The sequence below is a fragment of the Aspergillus candidus genome (assembly GCF_002847045.1).
Source record: "Aspergillus candidus strain CBS 102.13 unplaced genomic scaffold BDW47scaffold_4, whole genome shotgun sequence".
Lineage (NCBI taxonomy): Eukaryota > Fungi > Ascomycota > Eurotiomycetes > Eurotiales > Aspergillaceae > Aspergillus > Aspergillus candidus.
Genome location: NW_020194009.1, coordinates 159,185 through 178,095, shown reverse-complemented (window position 1 = coordinate 178,095; position 18,911 = coordinate 159,185). Strand labels below are relative to the sequence as shown.

Below are 18,911 nucleotides of genomic sequence, written 5' to 3'. Positions count from 1 at the left end.
ACAAGTTATCTCTGAGGGATTAACCGTGGGCTCACGATATGCGAGGATATAACAGGATGAGACGAGGATGAAAACAGAAAAGGTAAAATGAAAAACCAAAGGCAAATGAAATTGATAAGGCAGACGAGGTGGGGTTCAATCCCGCGCAGGAAAACCGGTTCGCGATGCGACACTAATAGACTTGAGAGCCATCCACGTCGAGGGAAACCGGATTACTCGTCGGAGAGCTGACAGGGGACAGGTTTTTTATTTCCAATACTTCCTTGCTCCTTGATGACTGGGGGTCAATCGCACGGGTTGACTGGCTGGTGGATTACACTACTGGATAGAAGACCTGTTGCATGTAGCACTCTTCCATGATAGTCGTAGGGGTGCGGTTTCTTCAAATTCCATTATTCGTTCATTATTCATAGACGTGACACATTACCTATGTGCCTGGATTGGCTTGTTGTCCATCCAAACCCCGAAAAAAAAAAGAAAAAAAAAAGACCATAAATTCAATACGCCCGACTCCACACCCCGCATCTCGGCCCTCGTTCGGTCGGTGGTGTCGGCGCAGCAGTCAGCTGTTGCGCCAGCTCGCTCACCCACCGACGCTCCGATTTGACGACGTCGCTTTCAATACGACGAATCACCGTGAGCTCCTCCACCATCATCGCGATCATCTCGTCCAGCCGCCGGGCTGTCCGCACCAGCGCAGACTGCTCCAGCTGCTCCTCTATCGCCCCGTAGCCGAGGATATCGAGACTCTGTAGTTGTCGCAGGCAGTGCTCCAGCTTCAACCCCAGCGCGTGGGCGGACTCCTTCCATGCGCCGTCCAGCGGGTCGATGAATACTGCCGCCGGAGCAGGATCGCCAGGCGGCGGCGGGTGGGCCCGGTAGTCCTGGATCTCCTCCGCTTGTAGAAACCACTCTTCGAAGTCCTGCACAATGCGCGGGTATCGGCTGCCCGGACTCTCCGTCAGATCACACACTTCCTGCGCAACCTGCGACAGCACCTGGATCTGCTCTGCGAACCCTTGGTGCCCGTTGTGTTCCTGGCAGTTTTGCACCCAGTGCTGGAGGGCTTGCCCGTTGATCTGCCGCTGGTGGTCCTTCTCTTGTCCCACGATTACTCGATAGCTCTTTGCGACCGCGTCGTATTTGCTCCGGAGGTGCGTCTCTGCGTCGGCTTTCCACTCTGCGTCCTGGCGCGTTGAGCACAGGTGGAGAAGGTTCAGCTGGAGCAACTCTGTTTGGAGCGCTGCCAGCTCCGGCGCAGACGACGGAAGAATCAGCGAGGGATCGAGAGCAGGGCCCGAGGCTGACGGTGGGGGTGGGGCTGCGGCAGGCGGGGGTCGGGTGGCCTTCTTGGGCGAGAAATGCTGTTGATAGGTCGAAAACTGCGTCCGCGAACGGGGCGCTGCTGTCGTTGGGGATGGGGGCTCCAGTTTCCGAGCGGTCTGGGTCGAGGTCGGTGCTAGCACCTGACTGCGGTGTCGGACGTGGCTCCGTGCTGCGGTCGGAGCGCCAGCGCCCGCGCTCGAGCTCGCCGGTTGCCGGAGGGACGCCGACCGTGTCGGGCGCGGAGGAGGAAGCATGTCGTTCTTGGAGGAAGGCTTCCGCGGGGAGATAGGGCGGGCATTTTGTTTGGAGGGCGACGGGGGGCCGACTGCGGGGGTCGTCCGTCTGGGGGTCGTCGCCGAATTAGCTGGCGGTGGCTGTAGCGGTCTGATGCTCTTCAGCGGACTCGGACGGACTAGGCTCTGGCGGCGAGCGACCGGCGCTGCCGTGGTGGTGGTGGTGGTGGTGGTGGTGGTGGATTCCGACGACGAAGACTGGGGTCGCGAATCTTGTCGCTGTGGGAGAGACACCGAGCTCTTGCTGGGGGGCTTGATACTTCGCTGGACAGGCCGGCTCGCTTCCAGCTTCTGTGGCCGCGCGATGCCCGAGGGACGTACTTCATCGCGAACAGGGAGGAGGCTCTTATTCGGGCGGTTGGGGGCATTTTCTTTGCTAACTGCTGCTGTCGAAGTGGCCGTGGCTGTCGTGGTGCGTCCTACAGTGGAGGGCTTTCGGGGAGTTGTCAGCCACTGAAATAATCCATGAGATGCGCGAGTGAACACAAGGGAATCTTCTCACCGGAGAAGCTAAGAAAGGAGGGGTGTTATCATAGGTAGTAAGGTAGGTCGTACAAGTAGACAACAAGTAGGTTAATTAATTAATTGGGGCCACTGACCTGCTTGCGAACCGAGACTGTGCGGGTGGGGATCGGCATGATGGATTCTCTTGTATTGCAGCTTGTGTCCAACCCAAGCTGAGCTTCAAAATCAAGATTCAAGAGTGATTCGACCGGACTCCGAGTCGTCGAGTAGAAACTTGGGAAGCAGAGGAGGGACAACAAACAGGGAGGGATGGATGGAGATCGAATCATTGGGCGGTCAGTCCCAACTCAACCTTCTTGGCGTACGGGGGAAGATCGTCCGGCATTCAGACAAAGAACTCATCTTTCTTATTAGAAGGTAGTTATATCCTCTGACGCAGATGGATGGCTTTTAAGAACCATACAGAGCATCTGGTCTATCCTTTTGGTTTTATGTTGGGTAGCATTGCGAAATGATCATTACTCCATTATGAAACGGTCTGTGATATCAATAATAGACAGCAGCAACACTTTTACACATAAGGTCACATCAGACAGGAATCAAATCTGCCACAGAGGACGCTGGCAAAGGAAACACAAAACTAAGCTAAAGTAAGAAGAAAGGGGAAAAAAAGCATGAACACAACAGAGGACCTCATACTCCGCAGGAAACATCGCAGCCTGGCTTGTTTTCCTTTGCCCCCAATCTTTCCTCTGATTTTCTTTCTTTCTTCTTTTTCTAATGAGTTTCTTATTTTATTTGTCGGATGATCGATGCTCGGATTTTTCATTCCGCCAGATAATGGCCAAACCACATCATAGCAAGTGCAACCAATTTCCAGGGATGGCACCAAAACTAGAACACCCAAGCCACCAGTCACCCCAACTTACAGACTCCCACGCCGGGGGAAGGAAACCCCGTCCACAGCTGCGTGATCGGTAAACCAGCTGACCTTGTCCCCTGCCCCCTGGTTCACCAGGGCAGCGGGCAAGTTTCCATCCTCCCCAGCGTCAAAGATCTGCTTCATGATCTCCTTCTTCCCGGCACCGGTAGCGACGAAAGCGATTTGGATGGCGTGGGTAACAACCGGCAAAGTCAAGGTGATGCGCTTAGGCGGGGGCTTAGGGGAGTTGGACTCAGCAGCGACCCAAGCGTCCTTTTCGCGCAGAAGCTCATGGCCAGGGAACAAACTGCAGGTGTGACCGTCGGGGCCGCAGCCCAGCAGGATGAGGTCGAAAACAGGCAGCTTGACGCTGTCCTTGGCGGCGAAGATGTGCATCAGCTCCTCCTGGTACAGGTCGGCCAGCTCCTGCGGGTCGTCGTCGTTGACGTGGTTGGCGTCGATGGCGTGCACGCGCGGCTTGCCCAGCTGCGAGGGGATCTTGTCCACCAGTTCGTCCTTCAAGAGGCGGTAGTTGCTGTCTTCGTGGTCGAGGGGTACGGCGCGCTCGTCCGCGAAAAAGACGTCCCACTTGTCGAACTGCGGTGTGTCCTCGGGGGTTCCGTCCCCGGGAGCCAGGAGGGCTTTCGCCAGAACGGTCGGGAGAGATCCGCCTGAGACGGCGACGCGGAAGCTGGTGTGTCGAGTCAGGGCCGTGTTCTGGCACCGAAGGACGTAGGGCCGTAATTGTTGGGCCAGGGCGTCATTGTCGGAGAAACTGTAGAGGTTGGGAGCGGGACTCGCCATATTGAAATCGGGGGGAGATAGGACGGATATCGTGGTTTTCTTGTTTCGATTCTTTAATCGGGTGGTTATTTCTTGTGTATCGTTGAGATGTCAGTTGGTAGATAAAGGTAGCGAGGGAAGAGAAAGTAGTGAGTACGGTGAGTGAGGTAGGTAAAGTGGCAGCAGTCGCAGTCGCAGTACCAAGTTGCTATCGGAGCTTGGAGCCGGCGGGGTCGGCGGGGCTACTTTCTTCTGCCCGTTCCTGCCGCATCCCTTCAATCTGCCTTCAATTTCTGCCTCTTCATCCTTCCATCCTTCTTTCTAGTTTGGAATTTCAATTCAATCCTCAAAACAAGGTCAACCTAGAACTTCAATAATCAGTAATGTCCCCAAGCCAATTCATCAACGAAAGCCATCACACGAGCAGTGAATGTCAGAATCCCACCTCCCTCGGCAACCTGTCGTCATTCTCTGCCGGTGGAGGTTATGACGTTATCATTTCTTCTCTCTGCCCAAGGAATGGGGGACACGGACACGCCGACAGCGAGGTATGTAACAGGGGACAAAATAAGCGCTGATAACCAGCATTCCATCCGGGCGGCACATATTTGACGATGCCTGAGATAAGTGAGATTTCTACGTCGGCCGAAACCGACTTCCTCTGCGGAATGGAATAATCATAGCACTTTGTATTATTGCCCCGGCATCGCATAACTATAGTAAAGCTCGTGCACAAGGGAGCGGACTGACTGGAGAGGGAAGATTATTGTATGTGCGATGATGTCACTGAAATGTCCACAATTATTAGTTACCTAGTTACTGGAGATCAGTTGCACGAATTGAATTGAATTAAATAATTATTCTGTTTGATTCCGTCGCTTCAAAAATCAAGTTAAGAAATAAAAACGCGAACTAAAGAATAAAAAAAATAAAATAAAGACTGATAAGCCAAGGAAAAAAGTAAAAACCCTCAAGCCTAACATAGAAATCACTCACTCGCTTCCCCCTTCTCGTCGCCAACTCCGATGAGACCATTCCTAGCGGGGATACACCATCGACCGATTTGGCCTCGTGCAGGATGACCGCTGTCAAACTTATGTACGGTAGAGGCGCGGACCGCGCACTTCACGCACAATTACACCATTCTGCAGAGGTCCCCAGTTTCGCTTTTCCTTTTCCCTTTTAGCTTACGCGCTCGCTCGCAGAGCGGATAGGCCGTAGTGACTAGCGGGGGAGGGAGAGCGGGGAGGGGGGGAGAAAATAGACGCCGGCCGAAATGGAAATAGTTAACTTCAGGCACTATCATATAGCATGGCTGCATGGTGATACATGTGATGCGGAGGCATGGGGAATGCGCGGAGTACATATATCCCATACTATCAGTGTCCCTATTGAGGTACAGTTGATTACACGCCTACCTACACGAGTATGCATGTATGCACTCCGTATATGGGGTGTCGCTTAGGTATGGGGAGTGCAGATGGCATGGATGGCGCATATGATTGCCAGGGTTTTGGTGGCTGAGTCTTGGGATGCATATCTTGTTATCGTTGTTGTATTCCGTAAAGACATTCTATTCATCTTCCATCACATCATCAATGTGACATCACTCCTGTGGGATGAAGATATCGATCGGGAGTGCATTTCTAGTCCGTCTGATTGACGTGTTGATCAGACCTCCATTCTGGGATTGAGCCCAGTCAGGTGATTGATCTTTCCATCCACGTCGTCAAGACTAAGATAGCGATGTGCAGTACAGTATGTAAGATAGGATGCACCGTGTCCGCTGGACAAAAACGCAAGGGGGAGAGAGGATCGGGGCGCAGGGAATGTGGATTGGGGAAAAGCTGGGGAAGGGGGAGAAAAAGGAAAAAAAGAGAGGGATCGATTGGTTTTTGATGCTGTCCGACATTGGATTGTGCATCACGTGGATAGGTGTGCAGATACAGAATGATATCTCCAGGTACGAAATCCATGTGCGTGTCTACTCCGTACATATAAGGCGCATCAGACTCGAGTTGCCGTTTGCCTTATTATCCTTAGTCATGTTTATTGTAGATAATTATGATTATATTTCAATTCTCAAGGTGTATGTATGGAAAAGGGGCGGATGATAATGATAGTCACGATCATGTTCAGGAATAGATAGGAAAGAAAACAGTAACCATCTCGACCTACAAACTAGTAGATAACCTGACTCGACATGATTTCCCCTGGATGAGAGTCCTCCGCATGAACAGGCCAGGGGGGACAAACACTATGGTCACTACCAGACACTACCACTTATCTATCTACCTACGCAGGTAGTACGGATACTCCGGAGGTCTATCATCTATTACCGCCTAGGGAAATGTAGGTGAACAGAAACTCTAACCATGCTGGGGAATTCCTCAGTTAGCTCCCAACTAAAACCGATAGTCCGGTCTTGTTTGCCATGGTAGATTCATTTCTCTCCTTGTGATGATTGATCGTTTGTTAAAATTTTATTTTATTTTATTTTTTTTTTTCAATCTAATCTTCATTTTTTTTGGGTCTAAACCTAGAAGGGTTGTTAAAGAGGACTCGTTCGTTGTTCGTCCTGCAGGTGATTTATTAGCCTGGCGCCAGTCATGATGGTCAGACCATCCGCCAAGACTAACTTATCTACGGATCTTAGGATTGCAAGGTTCATATGTAGTGAGAAGGATTAATTTATATATATTAACCTAGAAAATAATAAATATAATAAGAACGATATAGGTGTACTGCAGAACTGAAGCGCTATCTACAGTTAACAACACAGGAAATTAGGAATGTGTACGGAGGTGATTGCCCCTATATCCCTATTCCCTATCATGGATCGTCCTGCCGAGGACCTCCGGCTCCGACTACTCCCTAGTCAAAGAACCTACCGACCTTAGCTCCAAGCTCCCAGGGAAAATGTCTCCGCCCGTTGGACTCATTGGGGGGGTTCAAAAAAAAAGGGATAGGGTTGGTGGAATGAGCATTCTTGGTCTCTCTGCAAATCATGTCACGGCGCAATCCTGAAACAATCGGGGTGGAGAAAGCAGCAGACTATGGATTATGGGACCTTCGTTCTTGGTTGGACTAGTCTAGTAGTCACTGTTAGGTTGGTTAGTCTGTGCTATGAGTCTAGCTAGCTAGCTAGTAGTTAGTCATCTTTCCCACGAGGCACATCGGTCGATGCTCTTTGGTTTGCTAATTGCTTGGAGAATAGATCGATATATCCATTCCACCTATCAATTGAACAGCTGTGACTGATCATCGAATGAGCTCTTTGCAATTCGGGGACAGGCCGAATATGCTCATGGTTCGCCCAGCGCCACGGGCTCCACTGGACTGGTGGTTCGCACCAGAAATTGGTACTCGGTACCCAATGGGCGTCGGCATTGGGGGAAAGTCAGCGGTCCTCCAAACGGGAAGATCCAGCACCATGAGACAACCCGAGACAAACCCGTTTGCGGAAACCAGGGTGGGGGGGCGAAGGAAGCGGGAGAAGGGAGGCCAGCCCACGAATAACGAGGACATATCGGCATGACTTGTTTGATTGACACTCCAATTGGGGAATCCTAACCCCATCGCGAAGTGCAAAAAAAGGGGGGAGGAATGGGCGAGCTCGAGGATTGGTGGTCTCCGTTTCAAAGTTGTTCATGATAATTAAACTCACCCATTCACGGTGTTCCTGGGGGACCAGTTAACGAAAGATGATCGGCCTAGACGTTCGAACCATCCCAGTCGATCATTTGCAATCCGTTCGCCCAAGCTAGGCATGAAGTCCATGACGACAATGACTGACCTCGAGATAAGGAGGCAACCACATTGTCTTTAGTCTCCACGAGTCGATTGACGGAGACTACTGGCGCTCGTCGGGGAGGAATGTATGGAACCAAGCCTGATTGGGGCGCTGGGATAGCGATGGCCGATGCCGCATGGGATTCCATCCGCCTTCCATGTAATCATACCCAGAGTCTTCATTACAATGACTAGAGTGGTAGTCAACTCGTACCATGGTTGTCACCATCAACAATAGGAGCTTATTGATTTCACACTCTGTTGTCGACCCTCAACGGTGGACAGGACCTCTGTATACTGTCATATAAATCCCACAGACCACAGATCGGAGTTTGATCGTCCTTCTGCCTACCTCTCCTATCCCTCCTCCCTCCATCCTCTGGTCCTAGAGAGGATCTCCATGGCAGATCGTCCTCTCCCTGACCCTCCAGTTGACTGACACCTTCAGCCTTGGGGGGGAGAAACACGCGCCAATCTTCCCTGTGGAAATCCTGATCCTGAAACCCCCCATGCCGATGCGGAAACCTCCTGCGGAGTATCAGCTTAATGATTGACATTAGCATTCCTTAGATGGGCCCCAGATATCTCTCGCATCGCCCCCATCTTGTCCCATCCTGTCTCCTGATCATCATTATCCTCCCCTCGTGGTGTTATCCGGCCTTCCCACTAATCACGACGAAGGAGAGAGGGGGGAAAGGAAAAGTGGATCGATCTGTTGCTGCAACCACTCTGCTCTCCTTGGCGACAGCTCATTCATTAATCCTTGCGAGAAGAAAACAGGTTAATTGTTCGATTTAATTTCTTTTCTTGATTATTTGATTATTTGATTTGATTTAATTCTTTTTATTATTTATTTACCTCCATTATTATGGTCTATTGTTTTCTATCTTATTATTTATTTTATGATTTCATTTTTATTTCCCTACTCCACGATTATTTTATGATTTCTCTATTTCATTCGAATGATTTCCCGGTTTTGAATGGTTCGAATCATTTCATTGTTGACTCTTCCATCTCCATCCACAGCTCTGCTCTTTCTGTATCTTCATCTTAAAACTCCCCCTCTCTCTCCTCCAACCTTTCCCTCTTCGCTCTCTCTTCCCTGTTTCAATCCCATCACACTCTAAACTCATCCTTGTGCTCGGATCCTTTCCTGCCTAAACATCCTACGAACATTATTGGTCTTCTGCTCTGAACCTCGTGGATATCCATTGACGGTGGCTTGACTCAGCCTTGTTTTTTTTTTTTTTTAATCACTACCTGTTTCAGTAGTCGATTATACTTTTGGCTCGATATTTTCCCTCCTCGATTTTCCTCCCGTTTCTCTTCCTCCCTTCGACATTCGGCATCAACGCACCTGCGATCCGGAAAGTTTCAGAATCAGACCACACCCCCAAATCGACCTGGTCGCACTATTTGAACGGCGACCTGGGTTGCCGCGCGAAGTGGTTTCGATCTCTCCTATTGTCGACACCATGAGCTCTCCCTCGCTCCAAGTCCAGCCACAACCCAACACCACCAAGGGCGTTTCCTCCCATCCATCGCCGGATTCCCCGCCCGACTCCATGTCGTTCGACATCGTCCGCTGCTCGCGATGCCAGCGCTCGCTGTGTCTGGAAAATGAGTCCTCCCCAGGCGTGGTTCGTTTCGGAATGAATTCCTATTACTGCAGTCGCTGCGCCTCTATGGTCGGCTTCGTTCGCTGAAGCGAATCCTTCCAAAACAATAACAACCCCAAACCTACAAGAAAAGAAGAAAACAACATCATCGTGAATTCGCCCCTCGTCATCACCTTCGCTATATACCATTTGCGATCGTTCTTACGAAACAAGAATCAGCCAGTCTTGACGTCTTGGTTCTTTGGTGTTTTTCATTCTTCCTTTTTTTTGGCCACTCGCTCAAATACCGTCTCCTATGTGCGGGAGACCCCCCAGACTCCACTGTGCTGGCGCAGTTGATTCCTCTGAATCGTCGAGTAGCGGACTTCTGTCCCCTCGGAGAAGGACCGGTTCCACCGACCCCCCCTCGCCTCTGCCCAATGGCGCCCGACCGACATTGAAAAATCGATCGCTGTGCCCGAGCTCCGACGAGGCGGTGGGATGGAAGGATCAGCGGGACACAATGCGCAATAACGGTCGATCAAACAGCCTGATCACCCTTTTTTCTAGCTCGCATCCGCGTTGATACCTATCCACTGTGAACCACTACCTGTGCGACTTCGACGCATCCTCGATAGAAGCTGTCTTTTTTTTGTTCGTTTTGAGATACCCTGCATGATGATTTTCACTCGCTTAGATCTGTGCATGTGGAAATAGGCCAGCATAGCATTGTTTTTTTTTTTTTTCTTTTCTTTTTTTTTTGTCCTTTAGCGCTGTGATGCATGCAGCGACCTTGGAAGTGTATCCATATATTACTGCTGTCTTCGATTTAGCTACGCTGTTGCCATTACCCAGATACCCAGACTTGTTTGTGACTGGGAAGCATTGTCGGAGTCCCCCAACAACCATGTGATATAACCACTGCCTGGCTTAGCCGGCGGAATACAATTCAATACAATCTTGATCAATGATCAAATGGTCCTACCGTAATTTCAACGGTACAAAGTAGACCCCGACCAGCGAGCGACTTCATTCGACGACAACAACTACACCTGCGCCAATGCCAATCTGTCGATCCAATCCAATCCAATCCACAGGTACCTAACCTAACCAAACCAAACCTACCATCCACCCGAACATCCATCCATCCATCCATCAAAGTTTCAGCCCATCTAGACCGACCCATTACGTGATCAGCCAAGACCCTCCTTTCCTTTCCCTCCCCACCACACAAACCATCACCTCAAAGCCAACTATAGTACCTAGGTAGGCAATATGTATCTATATGAACAGGCCCACCGCATCCTATACCCAGTATCCACCCCCCACTCCCCCTATGTCCTACATGAATGGATAAAGCCCCACCGGATAGATACCCCCACACTCTATATACACTATACTACACTATACATTATATGATCGATACTATCGAGTCGATAGTATAGTAAGACCGGAAACGGAGGGTGTGTTGAACTTTGGATGCGGTCTGGGTCTAGAACCGTGGGTTGGGGAACGGGTGGGTGGGGATCGACCGGAGATACGGCCTACTATATTGGGGTTCTTTTGGGTGGTTCACGGTTTTGGGGTTGTGGTAGGTAGTATAGGAATTGAGTGTTGTTTGTAGGCAGATAATTAGATGGTTGGTTCTGCTGGTTGTTGTGGTCACTGTTTGATATCTGGATTTAGTTGGTGCTGGTTGGACTACCGTGTATCATCTATCAACGACGTTGGGTTGTCAATATCGAATGTATATGTATCATCAATGGATAAATTATAAATGTCTCACAAATGGGCTATCGATAAGGTACACAGCCTTACCTGACCCACTGACTAGTTTTAGTTATAGTCTATGGAGACCAAAGGACATTGTCTGCAGCCTAGTTTACGAATTTTCTCGAGTAGAAAAGAAGTCGGTTTCATATTAAGACAGTAGATTAAATCAATCAGATCATTCCATCCAAATATTCACTATAACCACTAACCCAAAAGGGGTTCAACTTTTGACAAGGATCTCAGTGGATCGTTGATTGTTGAGAGATCGACGTGCGGGTAAGCTTTGCTGTAACCGCTACGGTGGGTTTCTGCCAAGGTCTCCCATTCAACGACATCATATCTGTGTGGAAATACACGATGAAAACTCGTCAGATGATATTCCCTCTATGTGGAGGTTGTAGAACTTTGTAAGAATGATTGAAACATAGATGATAAGATAGTGTGGGAAACGCCTGGCAGGTCAGCTGACATGCCAACCGATTGCAGTCACTTACACCATTTGTATTTCTTACCTAGGCAATCACTGGCTACATGAACAAATTGAATTGGAAAGTGGCAGATCATCACCCGAAGGCTACTATGCAACTCGTCAAATCCCGGCGTTCCGTGCGTGGTGTGATTTAAGGATGACTATGTGGCTTGCACCGATACAGAAAGCGCTTCATTAAGCCGCCTGCCCCTGTACGTGTCCGCTCGAAGCATCTTTGAATGAATCGTCTTATCTATTCTGTTTCACAGCCCAGGTTGTTATAGAACCCACCAGACTGGCACAAACTACAAGAGGATACAAGATGGGCTTCCAAGATCTCAACGTGGAGGTTCTATGCCTCACGTTCAGATGCTTGGATTTCGTGGATATCTTGTGCCTGAGACGTGTCTGCCGTGAGTGCTGTTTTACTCTCACGTTAATCTAGCAGCTTGATACTGAAACTCTTGTTTCCAGGAAATCTTGAGGAAATTATCATATCAAGCCTTCTCCACATCACTACCGTTCCATCCTACGCAGGAGACCGCCTCATATCGCGGCTCCTCCTTGAATGGATGAACCAGGATACAGCCAGCAACTTCCAGTTTGTAGAAATTGTCTCTCAACTAACGGCGTTGCCGGGTATAACTGTCAATCCGAACTACCACGTCACTGGTGATAGTTGCCGGCGGGCGATAAGTGTCGCTCTGACTCTGCGCAATGGTCGGGAATGGGTTCTGAAGAGCCTGACGGCCACGAACAGTGACAATGACGCCTTTTTTATCTTGAAGGGTGACTTCCTGATGGTCGTGGCTGCATGGTTGGGACTAACCACTGTCTGCATGGATAAGTCAAATTACAAAAAGATTGCCGAAAACCACGGTCTTCCGGGAAGTGCATTGTACGCCGCCGCATACAATGATCACGAGCCTCTGGCAAGATTTTCGATTGATAATGGGGTAGTTATTTATCAATTAGAAGGTGCTTACGGTGATGCGTTGCAACTCGCAGCATACAGAGGCTCTGAAAAAGTTGTAAGGCTACTTTTGAACACAGACAAGCTGCAGAACCGGAATATTGGGCCCTACGGGCAATTTGGAAGTTGATTGCAAGCAGCTGCAGCATTGGGACATAAGGAAGTTATCCAGCTTCTGCTCCAGCAGGAGAATGTCAGCTTGAATACCAGACACCAGTGTCAAAGATCTCTACATATTGCAGCGCAGAATGGACACGCTGACGTTGTTAGTCTACTGCTCATGGAGGGCATGAGGAAATTGCTCGACTTCTTAGGAAAAGGCGCCGAGGCAGACTCGCCTGATACCACCGGTCAAACCCCTCTCATGGCAGCTGCAGTCAATGGACACGATGGCGTGGTTCAGCTGCTGCTAATCCATCCCGATGTAAACCCAAACCGGGCTGGCCATGATAGCAACACACCTCTGTCCAGTGCTGCACTTGGTGGACACCCTGGCACCGTGCGCTTATTGATCGGACACGAAAATGTGCATTTTGACCTTGAGAGCGAGTGGTTTAGTGGGGTGTTGTCGAGTGTCAAGGAGAGAGGACATCATGACGTCTTTCAATTGTTGCAGGGGCTCCACGAGAGTTAAATGCTTCAACTGTCTATCGCGATGGATCTGAATGGACCTATGTCATTCTATTTGCCGAGGACCTGATGCTCTCCCATCATCCACCCGGAGTCTCCGGACTATCCAAAGTAATTGAAGTGGGTTTATTGTAATGCTAACAGCGGATTATACAATGGCCGGATTATACAATGGCATTATGCAATTGAACTTTCAAAGGGAATATTTATCCTGGTCACGCCATGAGACTTACCCTGAAATCAGAATTTGTACCCTCAATCTGGCCAGCAACTCGCAGATAACGAAATGTTGCACGGAAATATCACGCGTTCACCAAAGATATAATGACACTTTTGGTCTTCGTAAGCAAACTGGGACTCAGCGTGACAAACTCTTAGAGGGCGTATATAGCCACAAAGCGTTATATTTCAGCATAAGTTGGCGTCTCTCTTGTGAGTGGAGCATACCTTACCCTCATACATCAAAAGCGGGTCGTGCCTCGGTGAAAGATCGGCGTAGGAGGAGACTCGCCACGGACTCTATAGTAGAATTCAGGCTCGAATATACTCTACGATTCAACCAAAGAAAAGAAAATATGTAAAAGTTGAAAGGCGTATGAGCATAGCGAAATCTACAATATAGGTGAGCATACTTATTCTTTAACCTATGCCGAGTTTATCATGATGATGGCCTGCAGAGGCACCTTGGGACATTTCTTCTGCGGATCAATCGACTCGGGAATACTGCTCTCCTTGTTTACGGATGAGAGATGGAACCTGGTCACGGCTCGGCCACGTCAGGGGCCACACGCTTGCTACGTGTGTATGCTGTTGGGATGTTAGTTAGGCTAAGCCCTATACCAAACGTTGGTCAACGTTTTGACGTGGCGGTCTTGAGATATGCTGAGTGAGGACCTAAGAGTGGCCAGGACTCATACCGTGCGTTGGTTCGGATTGATCGAACGTGAGCCTGGAGTGCACCAGATAAACTCGGTTATAGAACAGACAATTCTGCTATCAATGCTCGGCCATTGATAAGACATGATTACATGCATAATATGTATCATCCTTACGATATTCCCAGGTAACCCTGATCTTTTTACGTTTTACGGAGATATATAACATGAAACGATGATTAGACTGATTATCATAAGCGTTTGATTGCTTTGACGGTGATATAATAACGTATAACTGCCATCATTAATGTAGTGGTATGTCACTATGCTAAGTATCAACAGAGTATACTCGCATATTTAGTTCTTACTCCTTATCCCACTAGCTATCTGTCTGTAGCTAGAACTATTGTCATCACGAGACATTCTCCACCGGAAACGATTGATTATTCCTTGATCTGGTTATACCTGGTAGTACTCTCCTGTCAGCCAGACAGAATACGGGCAGATCAGATACGAAGCAGATCGACTCATGACCGTGGCAGTCTCGTAAATATTTTTCAGATTGCATCGGAGTAGACCGTCAAAATTCCCGGGATGATCCTGTCTGCGAATATGATAGTTGACGCGAGATAGGTCTGCGAATTTCCGAGAGCAAGGAACATAAGTACCAGCCGCAGCCTTCGAGATAAAACTTCCACCAGGCTAGTGGCAGATCTTTCCAGCGCTTTGGGACCCGTTCCACGGTAGGTGGCTCGGGCTATCGATCGATCGACCGACTATCGATTTTTAGTAGCGTCCGGGTTCGAGACGGTCAGTTTTGGTTTTATCGAGATTGTACGGAGTATGGACATTGGATGGTCAGAGATGGCGATGGATGAATGAAGATATTAAGTTATTATGCAGCGCATGACTAAGTTGGACATCTTGTGACTTCGACTCCGGACTTTACTTTCCCTCTTTCTCTCCTCTTTATCCACGGCCTCACTCGAGCCTCACTCCCACCGCGAGTGCCACTCGGAGTATCTTCCAGGATGATTGAGAGACGAACCGGACGTGGCAATAATCCCCAGTGTCTCCAGTGAGGAGTTGATCCCTCACATGCCGGGTGATGCTAGGATTCCCCCGCTCCATTTGAAACACGGATCGCGACGACACGAAGACATGCTGCAAACACCCATGGTACTCGTTCTGATCAAACTGGATCGGTTCGGTTGCTCAGATGTCGGAACCGGCTCCCGACAATGGATTGAACGATCATCATCAAACCAGGCGAGGGTGATGGGATAATATGTACTAAACTGATCGTCCCTCCCCCGAGTCAAGCCCCGCTGGTGCATACCGCTTATCAGACTTGATACGTCAATCATCTTGGGTCCAGCACCACCGAATCTGGGGTCCTTGTTATGACACCTATTTATTTCTAGCTATTTAGGTATTTTTTTTTTTCCCTCCAACGGCAAGAGAGGAAAAAGCAACCACCACGCGCGATTTCTCACATTACAGTCGAGGCCTCTCCTCCAATCACCGCTGGGCATGGATTGCTTCTTTTTCTTCTCTTCAATGAAACCGACTCCCCTCCCGGCCGACTCTTCATTCATCAATCTCAGGGAGACAGGTGGTCTTCATCCTGGACAATGCCATTCGGGAGGACCAACAGAATCGCTAACGCAGCGAATGATGATCCATCAGGACGGATTTCCCCAACGATTGCTGGAGTGGCTGCCCTGAGATCTAGCGGTGTAACGGCCAGATGCCAAGGGGCACGGGAAAAGAGCTGGAGGGAATGAATGCGTTGTTCGGGTGGTAACACAGTCTGGCTGTGCCCTACTAATCCCATCCCTTGTCCGTTCCATACAACGAACCCTTTCCATCCAGCCAGCCCGTCAAGCTCGGGGATTCAACTCCAGGGCCTCGAGTCAGATCCACGGGATAAGTAAGGAACGAGCTTGGTGTACTCTTTCTCCCTCACACACTCTTCTTTATTTCCTTTTTTTTTTTGTTCGTCTTTCCATAATCCCGCTTCTCTCGCGATCCTTTCTTATGTAGATTTTTATTTTCTTTCCCGTTTTATCCATCACACCCTGCGATCGTAGCTGATGCATGACATATCAGGCTGCTCCGCACATCCACTCCGATTACTCCAGTAGACTGGCAACAAATTGACACATCCCAGGCGTCAGAAACCGACCCAGTCCTGCTCTGACAGACCGTCAAGGGTTCGCCCCTTATTCGTCAGCCGATGCATCAGCAGCTTTCGTCGATTATCTGTCCCTCTGCATTACTACCTACTACTGACTCCTGCCGCTGCCTCTGAGCCGTCTCGCGCCAGATGTGGGACCTGTCTCGATGACGGAAGCAGATCGATTCGGATCGGTTTGGACTGTCGTTTTCTTTTACCTTTTCTTCGCCTCTTTCTTCTCTCTGTGCCTGCTTCTTCTTCCCGTTCTTTTAAAAGGCCTAGGATCTCTTTTTTCCATCGTGCACCCGCTTGTCTAGATCTGTTCCTTCCTTTGAGATCGGACTGCAGCTTTCGCTACTGCAACCCTGTCTAGAATATTCCCAAGGTAAGAGCTAGATCAAGCCCTCTCAAAACAATCATGTTGACAGTCAAGTGAGGTATCATTATATCTGTACTCAATTTTTTGGAGTTTCAGTTAGGCCCACCTGAACCGGAAATCTTGCAATCGGAGGTTGGATTGGTCTCGTGACTTTGGTTTTACTGTGGCTCTTGATCGTGGCACGAGTGATTTTCTAGCTTAACAGAGGTGGATTGCTATCATTACTTCCACACCGCAGACACCATGCCTTCCCCTGCGCGAGGACGAGGAACGAGGCATAGGGGATCCGAAGAAGAGTTTGTTCTCTTTCTACAGGGGGTAAGTGCGATCAAATCCACCTTCACCTCCCAGATGACAAGTCTTACTGAAAATGCAGATTCCAGCCCACTGTCGTTGGCAAGAGCTCAAGGACATGGTCCGTCAGACTGCGCTGCACATCAGACAAGCAGTCGTATACGATGACCAACATGGATTTCCCACGGGTCTGGGGCAGATCATCGTGAAGAACGAAGACGAAGCCTGGCGGACTTATCGTACGTATCGGTGTGGTCAGACCGAGATCTAGAATCGACTCGCTAATAGGACCTCTGTTTTTAGACCGGCTATCCACCACCGGATGGGAAGGGCAAAGTTTGGTCGTCACCTTGGCTCGCACCAGCTCCCCAACTCGCCCGATCGCTGGCCCAACCAAAAGCCCGCGCTGCGTGATTCCGCCCAGCTACGTTGCAGGGCACACCACTCCTCCGAGAATCGCGCAGAATCTGGCTGTCCCTGCGTCTCCCATGTCTCCAGAGTACGTTCCCACGATCAGCAAAAGCTATCGGTGGCAAAACTAACCTGTCTAGAAGGCCTGTTATGTCCGGAAGCCCAACCTTTCAGCCATCCGAATATGGCCCGGTTCTCAACCCCATGGGCTTCGCTCATCCACCCTTTATGCCCCTTTTCGCCGATGCTCTGTCGCAATCCATGGCAGGGATGCCGCCGTCTCCGGCTATGCGGCATTCTTTCTGCGACCCCGTCACCTTCACCGTCTTCCCTCCGTACCACATAACCCCCATGCTGCACCCGCAAGGCCTTCCCGAGAACCAAATTCGCTTCGGTGGGGGGCATAGCAACCACATCGGTGCTCCACCCGTGCTCCCTCCCAAAGTCATGTACCCAGCCTACCCAGTTCCGCCTATCTACCAAGGCCGACCTCCCACCGCCACATCGGGGCCTCCTGGCCGCTATCCTGGAGGTGGGGGCCGCCGGACGATTTTCATTCAGAACATCAGCGCGACGACGGACACCGAGGATCTGGGAGACTTCCTCCGCGAGGCAGGGACAATCGACCAGTGCGAGATGCCGACTGACGCCGACTCCGGCCGCTGCAAGGGTTTTGCGCGAGTGACGTTCCGACACGGCGAGGAGGCCAAGCGCGCCGTGGCTCTATTCAACAACGGGTTCCTAAAGGGCGCCAAAATCCGCGTCAAGATGGACCGCAGTCTCCATCTGGCGCACAGTTTCTCCCACGGCTCCACGAGGTCAGACTGCAGCAACGCCAGCAGTGCCAGCAACAGCAGCAACAGCAGCACTGTGAGTAGCAGTACCGTCCACACTAACAGTCCCTCAACTACCGAAACGGCCATCCCCGCGCAGGACGTCATTGTCCCTCAGGACGTGGCACAAGATCACAACGAGAGACCACGCAGCGTCCCGACCCCGCAAAAGTCCACTACCGATCGATGCCAACCGTTAGTGATCAACGGGTCAGGGGTGGGACAGAGGACAGTGGTGACTTGATTCGAATTGACCTCTTTTATTGATATAGTGCATCAGTAGCCGTTTCTTTTTCTGTTTCTCCCCTATTAACTGGTACCCGGAAGGAAGAACACTGCCAGAATAGGTCTGTATCTAAGTTTTGCTGTTTGATAGTGTTATTGGGTAGGTGATGTTTTTTGTCCTGTATTTATTTTTTTTTGTTTTCTTTCCACATTTCTTTTGCTGTTGTTTCTACCGAGCTTTGATTGAATACAGGAGAGAGGTATATAGCGTGAAGAGGAAGAACTCAAGACTAAACGAAGAGATACCAAGCCAAGTAAGTAAATCTAGATCTACACATTGAGTTCTCAGTCACTCTTTTTGAAGTATACTAGTAAGCTGAAAAATGCTGGATATCAAGACCCTACCACTCGCCAATTGGTGTTTCTAGTCAGATGGTCAAGATCAAAGACATGCTAGCCAATGAAACCATTGGTTTATACCCTATTTTCTATAAATTGTCCGCTTATAGTAGTCACAGCCCTAAGTCATATACCAGTCAGTCATCTATGGGTGGATCTTCGAATACCAGAGCATGAGTACAAACCGACCGGACTAAACCAAATCGACTCTATTCAATGTCTTTGGCAGTATAGTCTTCTGACTCCATCTCCTTTCGTATAGCTTTATGACGTACGTATCTAATCTAACTGG

General features: G+C 49.7%; 4 protein-coding genes across 4 annotated transcripts; 1 reads left to right on the top strand and 3 right to left on the bottom strand.

The window, feature by feature from the left end:
- Window positions 1–497: 497 nt before the first annotated feature.
- BDW47DRAFT_115228 (nagb/rpia/CoA transferase-like protein) lies at window positions 498–3,810 on the bottom strand (the record flags this gene model as incomplete). The annotated part of the gene is made up of 2 exons (XM_024814772.1): window positions 498–2,072; window positions 3,040–3,810. The coding sequence occupies 2 exons, from the start codon at window positions 3,808–3,810 to the stop codon at window positions 498–500; spliced, it is 2,346 nt and encodes a 781-aa protein (XP_024675487.1).
- A 3,897-nt stretch (window positions 3,811–7,707) lies between these two features.
- BDW47DRAFT_99131 (uncharacterized protein) lies at window positions 7,708–8,396 on the bottom strand. Its single transcript, XM_024820823.1, has one exon. It carries the CDS (start codon window positions 8,142–8,144, stop codon window positions 7,833–7,835), a length of 312 nt encoding a protein of 103 aa, XP_024675486.1. The 5' UTR covers window positions 8,145–8,396; the 3' UTR covers window positions 7,708–7,832.
- A 109-nt stretch (window positions 8,397–8,505) lies between these two features.
- Window positions 8,506–9,941, bottom strand: BDW47DRAFT_99130 (uncharacterized protein). Its single transcript, XM_024820822.1, has one exon. The coding sequence runs from the start codon at window positions 9,387–9,389 to the stop codon at window positions 8,994–8,996; it is 396 nt and encodes a 131-aa protein (XP_024675485.1). The 5' UTR covers window positions 9,390–9,941; the 3' UTR covers window positions 8,506–8,993.
- A 6,434-nt stretch (window positions 9,942–16,375) lies between these two features.
- Window positions 16,376–18,306, top strand: BDW47DRAFT_55467 (RNA-binding protein). Its single transcript, XM_024819304.1, has 5 exons — window positions 16,376–16,463; window positions 16,516–16,775; window positions 16,834–16,990; window positions 17,055–17,250; window positions 17,303–18,306. The coding sequence occupies exons 2-5, from the start codon at window positions 16,701–16,703 to the stop codon at window positions 18,237–18,239; spliced, it is 1,365 nt and encodes a 454-aa protein (XP_024675484.1). The 5' UTR covers window positions 16,376–16,463; window positions 16,516–16,700; the 3' UTR covers window positions 18,240–18,306.
- Window positions 18,307–18,911: the final 605 nt, after the last annotated feature.